Below are 13451 nucleotides of genomic sequence, written 5' to 3'. Positions count from 1 at the left end.
CTTTCATAAAGAAAGTAATCCTAAGTTTGTTTAATAACTATAAAGTGTTCATACAAGCATGAAGTGAGATTGTACTTTATAACAAGATCAATAAACTTAAAATCAACCCAAGTCAAGTGATATGTTATAGGGGTTGGCATATCACTGTTGAGACTTGCATGTAACAGTGTTTTCTATCGAGACAGAAAGCTAATCTCACAAGCTTTAGATATAGAGATATCTAGACAGTTACATGGATCCGGTGAAGGAGTTCATTAGGATTGGGACCCGACTTGAGATAACAGTATAGATTAATTTATCTAAATGTGTCAACTGTTCATCTCATTGGTATTAGTAGGTATAACTAATCCTCAGACTTAAACATTCATTAATTAGTGATTCTGGATCGTAGAGTGTGATACTTAGATTTTGTGCGAGCATGATCCATTACAGGTGGGAGCCTGGGGTGTGTAAGAGTAGGGTTGGGTATCACACAAAGTGGTTGCAGAATAGTTAATGTCAGATTAAGCATTCACCGCTCTTGATAAATGGGAGATATATCCAAATGGCCGCTTGTGGTGAATTAACTGAAATCGTTGCAAGGTGATAGAGTTAAGAGTAGAAATAGAAATTTCACTTAACTTATCTTTCAGAGTGAATTCAACCTGTACAAGTAAAACAGACTCTTCGTTATATGCAACCTTGACACGTTCCATGGTTATAAGGAATTGACCAATAGGATATAGTTGATGAAGGATCTTATTATACTGTACCTAATGCAGAAAGGTTAACGTCAGTTATCAACCTGACTTCTTAATTGCTCTGGGGGAATATCATAGGTTCTGTTAGTAACAGCTCGCGACGGTATTCCGTTATATATGTATTGAAATAATCGTGATGATTTAATTTCAAATGATATATACGGCTAGTAGCAATAAAGGACCTAATGGGTCGCATATGGGATTTGGAACCTGAGGACGAAAATGTAATTAGCCAAACACTACACATGGGCCGAAATTTATATAATAATTAGGGATAAATTAATTTGATTAATAGTTATAATTGGATTATAGTTATAAATTAAATTAATGGATTATGTGATAATGTTAATTAGAGATTTTAATGGGAATGAAACTCTAATTAATTATCACTAACAATAATTAGATTATTAATTTGATTAATAATATTATCTAGATATAATTAGTTATTATTTAGATAATAATGAAGTGTTTATTTAATTATCTAATTAGCAATCCTATTCCGAATGAGATTCTGATTATTTAATTATCTAACACAACTAGGATTAGGGTTTAGAGAAGTCTATAAATAGACTCCCTAACCCAGAATTTCGACACACACAATAGAAGAGGAAGAGGAATCGTTCCGTCTCCGTCTCGGCTAATTTACATTCTTTCTAACTCTCTCTTTGATCTTGTATCGATTCCGTTAGAGACAATCATTGCGATTGTTTATTATTAAGGTTGATTACTAATCGGTTATTGTCTTCTGTGTTGAACAAACCATTCGTGGATCTCGGATTTGATAAAAGAAGTTGTGGGCACTTCGTTTGCAACTGTAGATAGAACTTCAGAAAATGTATTTCCTTCTATCCCTCCTTATATGAAATAACGGTTAACAGATCTTGGAAAAGGGAAATAGATAAAATAGATAAAATTTTATTACTGCGATATGCCTAGGCTTGTCTATTTTCCTACAGACAGGAGAGAGCGGTTTGGACTAGATTACATTGATGTATATGAATTTATATATGTGTTTTAATTGATAATATTTATTCATGAACTTATATTATTGTTTCAGGTTTTAATTAAAATTGTATAGTATTTACAGGTATTTACGGGTTTTAATCGTCGATAGATGCCTAACTTTTTTTCTCATCCGATAGTCACACGTCCGCGTGTCGGGTTAGCAAAAAAAATAGGCATTTCTCACCCCAACACCTGAAAGGGCATTTTCATCCTTTCACATGGCTAGGGGTGGAAAATTGTGGCTGGGTATAACAACACCATTTGTTTTTATATATAATGATAAAAGTTTTATATCATCATCTTTATGAAAACACATTTTGATTTTTTTCTAAAGGTAATTTAATTTTATAAATAACTCCTATTTAATTACATAATTTAATTAATCTATAAACTCTCTTGAACCAGGTGTTACTCATCTTCTACTACGGCCGGTTGATATTCGAAAGCTGCTGCTGGATGATCTCGTGGGAACTGGCTTTCTTAGGATGGTTCCGCCTTAGTTTCTTTTTTTTTTCTTTTTTATTTATCAAAAAAAAAATCTATGAACTAAATTTAAATATATATGTTGGGCGTGTTACATTATTGTTCACTAACTAGCATTAATTAAAATTCTATAATTTTGAAATTTTGAATCATTTATATAATTTCTTTTACCTTTTGGTTATTCTAGATCTTTTATTTTATTTTTATATTTGTTTTGCTATACTGTTTGAAGTTATTAAGATAAAAGACTACATATATCAACTTTAAGTCGTTTAAATTGGAAATTTTCAATTAAGTAGTTTTTTTTTTTTTCAATTGAAATATAATACGTGACGAACTGAATAATCTATAAATAATAATAATAAAAAAACCAATAACCAGTGGGAAGTTCCCTTCATAATTTCCCCTAACGAAAACAAACAAATTTATTCCCAGACCATATTTATGAGTCTCCCAAAGCTTCAACAACCTCTTCCTCCCATACCATCCGAACATGAAGAAAACTACGCCGTTTTACCGTCCCACAATCCCAACCTCCGACGCCTTCCTTGGCGTTTCATCATCTCCGGCACTCTTATCCTCCTCCTCATCTACCTCTTCTGGCCGTCCGATCCCAGTTTGAAGATCGTACGGCTACACTTAGACAAGCTACACATCCACACCTTTCCCAAAATCAATATTGACATGTCCTTGCATTTTACTCTACAAGTAAGTAATGTTGATGTTTACTCCATGGATTTTGAGTCTCTCATGGTCAGTATTAGCTATAGAGGGAAGAGGCTGGGGCACGTGAAGTCCGGGGAAGGTCACGTGAGAGCCTTGTCTTCATCTTACGTGGATGCTGAGCTGGAGTTGAGTGGGGTTGGAGTTCTTTCTGATGTGGTTTACTTGCTTGAGGATTTGGCTAGAGGTAGAGTGCCTTTGGAGACTGTTACTGAAGTTGTTGGAAGATTTGGAGTCTTGTTCTTTGAACTCCCTTTGAAGGTATAACTAACTTTTATTTTATTTGTTTTATATTTGTTTATTTTATTTGTATAGGTAATGTGTTATTTCTTGACATGATTTAAGTTTTTTAATTAGTCTATGCCTGAAGATGATTCTTTACTGAAATGAATTGATAACTAAAATTGAAAATATTATAAAATAACCCGTTTTTATTAAGTTTAGCCGATTTTATTTTAATGAATTGATAATTAAAATTGAAAATATCATAAAATATTAATCAAAATGAACTATAAATATAAAATAACTAAACATATAATCGAAATTTAAAAATATCATGATAAAAATCAAACTGAAAATATATAAAATCGAAATAAATTTTATTTCAATGAGGGATGAATTCAATTGACAGAATTTCAACATGGACCTATATAATTGGTGATTTTAGAATGTCATGGACCTCATTGACTTTCAGAATATAAGTTGATGATCTAATTGATAATTTTAAAAAGTTAGGGATTCAATTGGCTTTTAAGACATGATGGGTGATCTAGTTAGACTTTAATAAACCTAGCTTTTATATGATGTTAAACTATTTTGGTACTTTATTTAGGGTATTAATATTCGTTTTCACATTATCTTCCTTAACAGGGCAAAATTGCATGTGAAGTTATAGTGAATACAAACAATCAAACAATTGTTCGCCAAAATTGTTACCCTCCTCAGGTGTGAAATAGCTCTTTGCTAACATTGTATATAATATTCCACATGTGTTTAATGAATTGACACTGTTTTTATAGCATATAGGAATGAAGATGGAGGATGATGAGATACAAACAAGTGCTGCAAAAGCTATTTGATATGTACATATGTAGCAGAGGTTGCTTGGAACATCCACAAATATGTTGTCTTCACATATACATGTAAGATTGTACAGAAAATGATACTTCACCTACTTCTCTAACCAAATGTACAATAACCTCAAAAGTTTCATATACATGTTTTGAATTTAACTTTGTTTCATGTCCAGCATTTTCTCTTTTATAACATGTTGCTGACTAATACTAATCTGATGTGAGTATTAAATGTCAGATATTAATATAAGATCTATGATTGAGACTTAATTAAAAGGTTGATCTTTTAGTTAAAGCGATTCCATGATATGGTATCAGAGCCTCGTGGATCAAACGGTAGAAGGTTCGAGTCCTGGCAGCTTCATTAATTTGTGGTATTAAAAAACATATGGCGGGATAAGTCTGTGTTTGATGACATGATAACAGTAAAAGGCTCGAGTCCGGGTCTGCGTTGTACATACTGCGAGTCCAAGAGTCATTCGCATGTAAGAGTGTGTCAGAAATTAGTATAAGATCTATGAATGGGTCTTAACTATGAGACTGAGTTTTTAATTTAATTGGTTCATGACAGTACAGACATTTAGGTAGCTTTAGAATGGGCGGTTGGCACTGTTGCTGAAAACAAAAGGGTTCAATTGTTAATGGAATTTCAGAATCTAAAACAAAATGATATGTCAATCTCTGATAAAAATATATATATATATGGTCATTAGCTAAGAAGTCCATTAATTTTGATAATTTCTATAATCCAATTTCAATGAAGCTGCTGCATTTGCAGATACAAGGACAGAATTTTATGAATGTTGCAGTCTGAACAAGAGCTTAATAATCAAATCCACAAGTGAAATATAACTGTATATGATGGAGTTCAAACTTTGATCTTTCTTCTGGAATGATACATTGATACATAAATACATACAACTTTATGTGGTAGATGCATTGTGTAATGAGTTCTTATATGAAGACAGTGACAAACAGTTTGTTGTTATTGCTTGATGAATAAATTGCCACATTGTACTCCACAGAGTTGATTCAACCCATTCTACTCTACCATATAAGATGTTATCAATTCCCACATTGGAAAGGGATTAACATAGAGGTATTCTGGCAGCTTATAAATGCAGATTAGAAGAAAGTAGAAAGTATCTTTGCGCTTGGGGCAATGACGCAGCTAATGAGGTAATAACTGAGGTGTGTCAATTGTTGGTTGAAAACTATTTCCAAACCCCCTCCTTGGCTTAGGTTCACCCTACGCCTCGGAGAATTTCTGAAAGGGCTCCCGTTTTAGGTAAAGCCCTACAATCTCAGTACAAATATGTTTTGTTTCAATGCTGTCAGCGATTAATTGCATGTCTCAGCAAATACTAATTTTTGTGGATGTACTAATAAACTTGTGTACAAAGGCTGTTAGTGATTAATTATATAATCAGCAGGATATTATGTTGAAGTGAGGAATGAGAGTTCCTTTATATTTTCATAGTGGGAATCTCATATGGTATACGCTACGTCATATTGCTTGATAAAACTCCTTTGCGCATAGCAGATAGATGTTTGCTTGCGGTTAGGGAGATGCATTTTAGGGCATATGCACGAAAAAGCAACTGGTAAAATTGCTCCGACTAATAAGCTCTCGGTTCAGTTCATCATTTTTTACTCAGACTTTTTATTCCAGTGTCATTCACTCGGTTTGTTACCGTAAATAGCAAATCCGTTATTGATCATTGTTTAAGATTTTGAAAGTGGCACCATAACTAATTGAGATTCAAAACTAGTATAATTGGTTAACTTGTTTTCCCAAAAAAAAATTAAAAAAATTAAACATTAACTCGTTAAATAAATAATTATTTTTAATTTTTATTTAGTTATTTAGGTTATTTTTATTAATTTGTGTATTACAAATTGTATTTTTTTTAATTTATTTGTTGATTAATTTAAAACATGTTAATATTAGACATTTGTATAAATAATTTATTAGTCGTTAAATTTTTACCTAACACGTTATTTAGTCATTGTATTTTAGAAAAACATGTTTTAATTCTTAATTTTTGTTCTATACAATAGTTTAGTCTTTCACATATTTGAATTATTAAATAGTTTAGTTCCGTTTAAGGGACAAAACTATTGAATAGGACTAAACAATGTATTGTTAATATACGAGAACTAAACAGTATGTTGGGTAAAAATGTAGAGACTAATAAATTATTTACCCTGGACTTTTTATATACGTAACATTAACTTCTACTCACAATTTTATCAAACACTAAGAATCGATTAGTTAATAATAAACAACCAACGGTAATTGCAAACAGTTAATTATAACAACAAATAGTTAATTACAATAACTATTAGCTAACAGCCTAACCAAACAGTGCCAGATTTACTGGTACAGTATCATTTAAGGTTAATACAGATGCTTCTGTTTTGAGTAGTCCGGGTGTTGCGGGTTATGGTGGTATTTACCGATCCTCAAATGGTACGTTCCTTGGTGCTTTTGCTTTCCCCTTTGATGTTTCTTTTGCTTTTTTGACCGAGTTGAAGGCTGCCATATATGCAATTCATACGGCTTTTGATAAGGGTTGGCGTCGCCTTTAGTTAGAGAGTGATTCGACTTATGTGGTACAGTTGTTGCGTAGTAGGTCGTCTCTCGTTCCTTGGGTGGTTCAGCGGAGTTGGATTGAGTGTTTATCAAAATTAAATTCAATGCAATTTGCATTTCTCACATTTATCGTGAAAGAAATGCAGTTGCGGATTCTCTTACCTCTTTTGGTCGTATGGTGGATAGTTTACATTGGTGAGATATTATGCCCGATTTTTGTTGCTCGGTTTTTTTGCATGATCTGGAGATGCGTGGTTCTTATCGCTTCTCTTGATTTGGTTTTGTTTTGAACTTTTGTATTTAGTTATTTGTAACTTTTCTCTTTTTCTTTAATAATATTGGTTCGGGTTTGGTGTGATTTTCAGAAGTACCAGCATAGCTGAGATGTCTGTTTTTTTGCACTTTTTCGTTAACCGGACTTCAATAAAAAAAAAAAAAAAAAACTAACTAGCACCATTGATAGTGAAGTATGCACATGCTTTTTTTTTGTGTGTGTGATCTTTCTGGATGTAATATAATGGAATGCCCCCACTAAAACTTGTGCAATATCTAGACTAGTAAATCAATCAATATAATTTCAACAACTAATTAAATTAGCTACACTAATTTAATGCTTCAAACCTTGTTTTTCATCTTGATCATTGATTCTTATGATCCGGTCATTATTTAACTTAAATATTGTGGCATGTAAATGGTGTATTATGATATGTAAATGGTGTCAATTTAATTGGAAATGTTGCTTTCTAGATTTTACTATATCAAATTAAAATGAGGCTTAAAGTCCAATTATGTAAACTTTCAAAAAAACCATTAATTAAAGGCTTAATAGGCATCCAGCCCCCTAAATTTGTAACTTTTTTTCATCTGGCCCCCTCAACTTAGGGGACAACCTCTCAACCCCTTCAACTCTCCAAAAACATCACATACAACCCCTTACACCTAGGGGTGAGCAAAACCGAGCCAAAAACCGAAAACCAAACAAATCAAACCAAAAAACCGAACCAAACTGAACCAAATTGCAATTTGGTTCGGTTCAGTTCTTATTTTTTTACAATTTTGGTTTTCGATTTGGTTTGGTTTGGTTTGGGTATAAACCGAAAAAACCAAAAAACCGAACTAATCATAATTTAGTTAAACCCAACCCACTACTAATTACTGCCAAACCCACTATAAATTATAGTTAAACCAAAATTAATCATATTAATTGACTTAGTTAGACCCAACCTAACTCACTACACTATTTACTACTGTGCCCAACTCACTACAAATTAGAGTATTATTTGTTTATTAAAAAAAATTAAATATTTTTTAAGTTGGCAGATGAAAAAATCGAAAAAGGAATAAGGCATTTCACTACATCCACCATCATAGACCAAATTCTAATTTCACTGTCTCTAATATTGAGCCGCGTAAAAAACGCGTTTGATTGTTGACCACACCAATGCCACGTGTCATTTTTTCGATGTTGAATGTAGTGAAATTAGGTGTAAGGGGTTGTATGTGATGTTTTTGGAGAGTTGAGGGGGTTGAGAGGTTGTCCCCTAAGTTGAGGTGGCCAGGTGAAAAAAAGGTACAAGTTTAGGGGGCTGGATGCCTATTAAGCCTTAATTAAACCCTCAATCTATATCTAAAATTTTGAATTGGACCTCTTCCATAATTAAAATAAATTTTCTTTGATTATTTTATTTTTTAATTCGGTTTTAATCCATATTGTTTTTAATATTTTGGGTTTAGTAAATAAAATTTGGTTAAATCGAACCAAAATCAATATATTAATTATATCAATTTTTTTTATGTGTATATAATGTTTATTTCAATTAAGTTTAGCCGATTTTCTTTACTAAAATTGAATTCATAACTAAAATTGAAAATATCATAAAATATTGATCAAAATGAACTATAAATATAAAATAACTAAACATATAATCGAAATTAAAAATATCATAAAATACTGATAAAAATCAAACTGAAAATATATAAAATCGAAATAAATTTTATTTCAATGAGGGATGAATCTAATTGATAGAATTTCAACATGTTGAGAACCCTAAGGTCGTCTCTAGCAACTCGAAGCTCCGAAAAAAATAAGGGGTTTATTTGGATTATTCTGCAAGGAGGACTGTTGTGTAATGTGAACCGTAATCGGCGGCATTTGATTAATAATCAGAGCTGTAAATTCTTTGTGATTACTTTGTGGCTCGATCATTTTGGAATTATCTCCTACCATCCCAACGTCGCCACCTATTTTGTGCAGCTACTTTACCAGACTAGTTGCGGTATAACCTTGATTGTCCTAGCCTCATCTGAAATATCAAGTGGTCCATGTTCTTTGTGTTCGACATTTGGTGGCTATGGCGATGGAGCACTACAAGAAATTTGGTCTTTTGCGATGCACAAAATTTGTCAGGATAACATGATTTTTCGTCACTATACACAATATGTGATAAAAATTTATCGTCACAATGATCGTCATGGCAGGAGCGTGGTATTTTGTATATATGACGAATTTTATTTTTTGTCATAAGTGATTTACTTTTATATGACGAAGAATAACATATGTCACTATAATGTTTTGTTTTAGTGACGCTTATTTTGTCACTATTATTGTAAATATTGTGTCATTTAAAACTTTATTTCGTCAGTCATTAATAGTAAACGTTTATATGACGTCAAATTTTTTTTGTCATTCAAACATATAGTTAAGGTGACGAATACAAATATAAGATTGGAGTTATAACGTTTTAGTGATGTTGTAACTGAGATAATTTTTGTCACTTAAGATTAAATTTTGTCATGAAATGTAAATATTTTATTGACAAAATTTATAATTCATCATTATAAAATAGAGTTAAAGTGACGAATATGTCTATGTGACTAAAATTGTAGAATTTTAATGCCATTATAATTGTCAATTATTATTGTCATTTAACATTTAATTCGTCACGGAGGAGTATTAAATTGTGACAATTATATTGTTATAGATGAAAGAGAGGTGTTGGCCCAATAATTAGTAAGTTTCATCTGAAACGTTAATCGCATCAGGTTTCCATATATAAGTAAAACCTAATTTATTTGTCAAGATTCATATTTCAATTGTATAAGCCAAAATTTCCTAGATTTAATTAGTGGAATAAATAAGAAAATTTGTGTACAACACGATACTCCAAATATTAATTAACAGAAAATAGTGGTAGCAAATGCGAGCAAGTTGAAGTCATCTTAAATCATTGTACCGTTGCTCCTAGAAAAATGACATCTTTTAATGTTGTTCATTTCTCTGAATTCTGTCTTCACTGAAAACAAAAAAGTTAAGAAAAATGACAAATAAATCTGTTAACACATAAATTTGTATATTGCATAATCACTAATCATTGTCCGCAAGATCTCATCTTTTAATGTTGTTCATTGTCCGCAATATATCAATGAAATCTCCCATCAGGTCTGATGCTCGATGATGCCAGGTTTGCTGGGTCTGGTTTGTAGTGGTACCGAATGTCTTCCAGTGATAAATTTATACCATTTTTGGGGAGCATGGATGTTTTATCGGATCAAAAGTACATTTTCGCCAAGGCGATTTTGGGGAAATCTCCTAAAGCTAGGATGATTTAATTGCAGTCGACACTGAACAAAAATGAGAGAAGAAAATAGAAGAACAAGTGAAAGAAAAATGTTGATGCAAGAGAGATGAAAGGGAAAAGTTGGGCATACATGATAGTGTTGCAACAATTCACAACTCTATTAATGGAGCTATCTTCAAATTCCGTTTCAATTCACGATCGCATGACTTCCGCTTTCATAGCATATTTCCTAACCATATATGTCCGCTTTTACAGTGAGAGAAAATTGAGATGTTTAACTGTTACTCAAACACATCTATATTATTTCAAGTTGCCATGTCCTTAGCTAATTGGTCCTAAATTTTTTATAAAAAAAATTCTTCATTTTCAATTTTTAGTTTTGCTTAAGTTATTATCTTTTAGATATTTTTGGGCATGCCTTGGCTTTTAATTCTTTCTCATAGTGCAGTTTCTTTGTTTTATCTTACTAAGCAATTAATTTACGATTCCATATGGTCCTTTTTTTTTAATTTTGTTAAGGTCATAAAATGTCAATATATAATTAATTAGTTAATTATTTTTAATTATTTATTTATATAAAATTTTAGACCCTAAAATATAAACCATGGATCTAAAATATAAACTCTAAAATTTAAATATATGTTATGATATTAAATTATTGGTTCGACGCACGAATATTATGTCAGGTGGATAGTAATTATTATCCTTCATACAAAACTCTGTCTATGAACAAACATATAATATATAAATTAGTTTAACCTTATTTAAAAAAATATAATTAATTAGTATAATCATTGTTAAAAAAATTAAACAAATTATTTCAAATATTGAATGTCATAATTATATTCAAAACGAAAATTTTCAAGAATTAAAGTTTTTTAAAATATTATTAACTCTTCCAATTTTTTATTTTGAGGTTGTGAACGATCGTTTTGAAGCGTTGAGTGGCTACGGATGTTAAAACGTATTAAGTTCAGTGGCCACAATGTTAAAGTGGATAAAATTTAGTAGCCATAGGTGTAATTTACCCAATTATTTTATGACAAGTAAGAATTATCATACAAAATATTATATACTACGACTGCATCAAAAGATCATCAATTAGCTTTATGTTATGACTAGATTGTAAAAAATATATTTAAATAGATAACAATATAAAAACATGGTTGCAATAAGATAATAATAAATGACATATATATTTTGTCACATATTTTTCAATTATTTTATGATGTATTACAATCGTTATTAATATATTATATTTCACGATGAAAAAATTAACCGTCATCTGTTAAAAATATTTCGTAATAAATTATATTTTTTTTTCTCCAATTTGAAATTACTAAAATTTCTCTATAAATATTATAGTGACGATCGTTCATACATCGTGATAATAATATCAAAATATATGACGATATTTAAAAAATATCACAAAAGATAGTAGGACATGATGAAATCTAATTTGTTACTTTTTGTTTGAATTAAATTATCACGAAAAAAAAGTGTCGCAAAAAGTATTTATTACCATGACGATAACTTTGTCACCATTTATCATTATTTCGTAAGGAAAAAGTTTATCCTCTAAATTCATTTTCTTAAATTTTGCCTCAAAAACTAGAGGTTACATTTTTTTACTTATCGTCATAAAATATATATAATAGTGACGAATTGATAAATCAATGGGGTCAGTCTTAAAAATTATCATGAAAAAATTAAAAACGGTGACAAAATGTAGAATTTGTCATGGTTAAATGATTATTGGTGACGAAATTATATTCGTAGAAAATAAAATCATCATAAAAGGTCATATTTTTTTTGTAGTGGAGGAATAAACACATTTTCAGAGGGACTAATTATCTACCGAACGTTCTAAATTTTGTTAAACGGGTATGAGCAGAATTCCAGTAGGCTCACATTGTCAGCAGTGACACCCACGATGTGGTCTCTTGATGTATTTGGGTACGATGGCAGACCCCGGGAGAGGATTGGGTTAAGGTTAATACAGATGGCACCTGTAAGAGGAACCCGTGCTTGCTTATATGTGAGGCTTAATTCGAGATGATAGGGGAGTTTGGTTAGAAGGCTTTGGTGCTAACATCGGTTAATGTCCTATCACTCTTGCTGAAATTTGGAGACTTCAGTTTGATCCCTACTTAGCCTGGGATAAGGGGTTTCAGAAGGTTACAATGGAGTTAGACTCGAGGAAGGCGCTGCAAGTTCTAGCTAGTGTGACAGACCTTCATCACTCGTACGTTTGGTTAATAGTTGCCAAGAGCTATGGGATGCAGACTAGTCCTTTAAGTTTGTGCATACTTACAGAAAAGAAAATCATATTAGTGACTGGTTGACAAACTTGACAAATTCGGAGATCCTGTTAACGGCAGAAGTTTAGTGTTTAGCAGAATTATTCGTTCATAGTTTTTTCTTTTTCTATTCGGGATATGAGCCTTCATTGTCTTAAAAAAAAGAAAGTGTTAAAGATTTATAACAAAAATTATTAATACTCCAACGGTCCACTAAGATCTTGTTTGGTTGGAGGTTATTTAAGGTAAGTTATGGTAAGTGTATTTGAGTTACATCGTTTGTTTTGAAGTGTAATTGAAGTAAAGTAAGTGAGTATAAAATTTACATAGTTTTTGTTACACCTGGATTAAATAACCTTTTTTCTAATAATACCCTTATTTTACATTTTATTTCCAAATATCTTGTGTATCAATTGTTTTCTTTTCTATGCTTGTGTATCTAATGGGCTTGGATATTTTCATTTATATGCCTTGTGTATGAGTAAAATATTGCATCTTCAGCAATGTCTCTACATTGACAAAAATAAAGGATGGATATGAGCAAGGCCGGTCCTGATATTTTAAGGGCCCTAGGTGAAATAAGAGATAATGGACCCTTAATAAAAAAAATTGTACTAAAAAATAGAAATTTGGGCCCATTTTTTAGACCTAAAATATCATATTATTTGATCAATTTTTAGACCTAATGAGTATTATAACTAAATTTATAACAAAAAAAATAGTATATATTTAATAAAATAAAAATTTTGGGCCCCTTTTAACCTTGGGCCCTTGGCGGCCGCACCCCGGGCCTATGCCCAGGGCCGGCCCTGGATATGAGCTAAATAAATGAAAAAAACAAATTTGAAAAAGCAATCAAACCTGCCCAATAATGATCCAAAGTATTTTATTTCCATTTATATGTCTTTGTGGATGAGTAAAATACAGGAATTTTCACATGCACCTTAATGAGC

The 13451-nt window shown here is 31.3% G+C and overlaps 1 protein-coding gene and 1 non-coding gene across 4 annotated transcripts; both read left to right on the top strand.

The window, feature by feature from the left end:
- Window positions 1-2652: 2652 nt before the first annotated feature.
- LOC136224408 (uncharacterized) lies at window positions 2653-5537 on the top strand. Of its 3 annotated transcripts, none has more exons than XR_010686414.1 (4): window positions 2653-3212; window positions 3822-3896; window positions 3971-4093; window positions 5136-5537. XR_010686414.1 is itself a non-coding variant. In XM_066012735.1 (3 exons), the coding sequence occupies exons 1-3, from the start codon at window positions 2673-2675 to the stop codon at window positions 4028-4030; spliced, it is 675 nt and encodes a 224-aa protein (XP_065868807.1). In that variant the 5' UTR covers window positions 2653-2672; the 3' UTR covers window positions 4031-4255. The 3 variants fall into 3 exon arrangements, 1 of the variants encoding a protein (XP_065868807.1); XR_010686415.1 differs by having other exon boundaries at window positions 4803-5537; XM_066012735.1 differs by lacking the exon at window positions 5136-5537 and having other exon boundaries at window positions 3971-4255.
- LOC136225326 (U4 spliceosomal RNA) lies at window positions 5169-5320 on the top strand. The gene has a single exon (XR_010687046.1). It is a non-coding gene; the product is annotated as a U4 spliceosomal RNA (small nuclear RNA).
- Window positions 5538-13451: the final 7914 nt, after the last annotated feature.

Source organism: Euphorbia lathyris, chromosome 3, assembly GCF_963576675.1.
Source record: "Euphorbia lathyris chromosome 3, ddEupLath1.1, whole genome shotgun sequence".
NCBI lineage: Eukaryota > Viridiplantae > Streptophyta > Magnoliopsida > Malpighiales > Euphorbiaceae > Euphorbia > Euphorbia lathyris.
The sequence above is the reverse complement of the archived record's forward strand: the minus strand, read 5'-3'. Positions and strand labels throughout refer to the sequence as shown.

Excerpts from the sequence above, each read along its gene's own strand:
- LOC136224408 (XM_066012735.1), top strand. The coding sequence starts at position 2,673 with ATGAGTCTCCCAAAGCTTCAACAACCTCTTCCTCCCATACCATCCGAA. Across the intron at positions 3,213-3,821 it reads TCTTTGAACTCCCTTTGAAG|GGCAAAATTGCATGTGAAGT; the intron begins GTATAACTAACT and ends CTTCCTTAACAG. Across the intron at positions 3,897-3,970 it reads AAAATTGTTACCCTCCTCAG|CATATAGGAATGAAGATGGA; the intron begins GTGTGAAATAGC and ends CTGTTTTTATAG.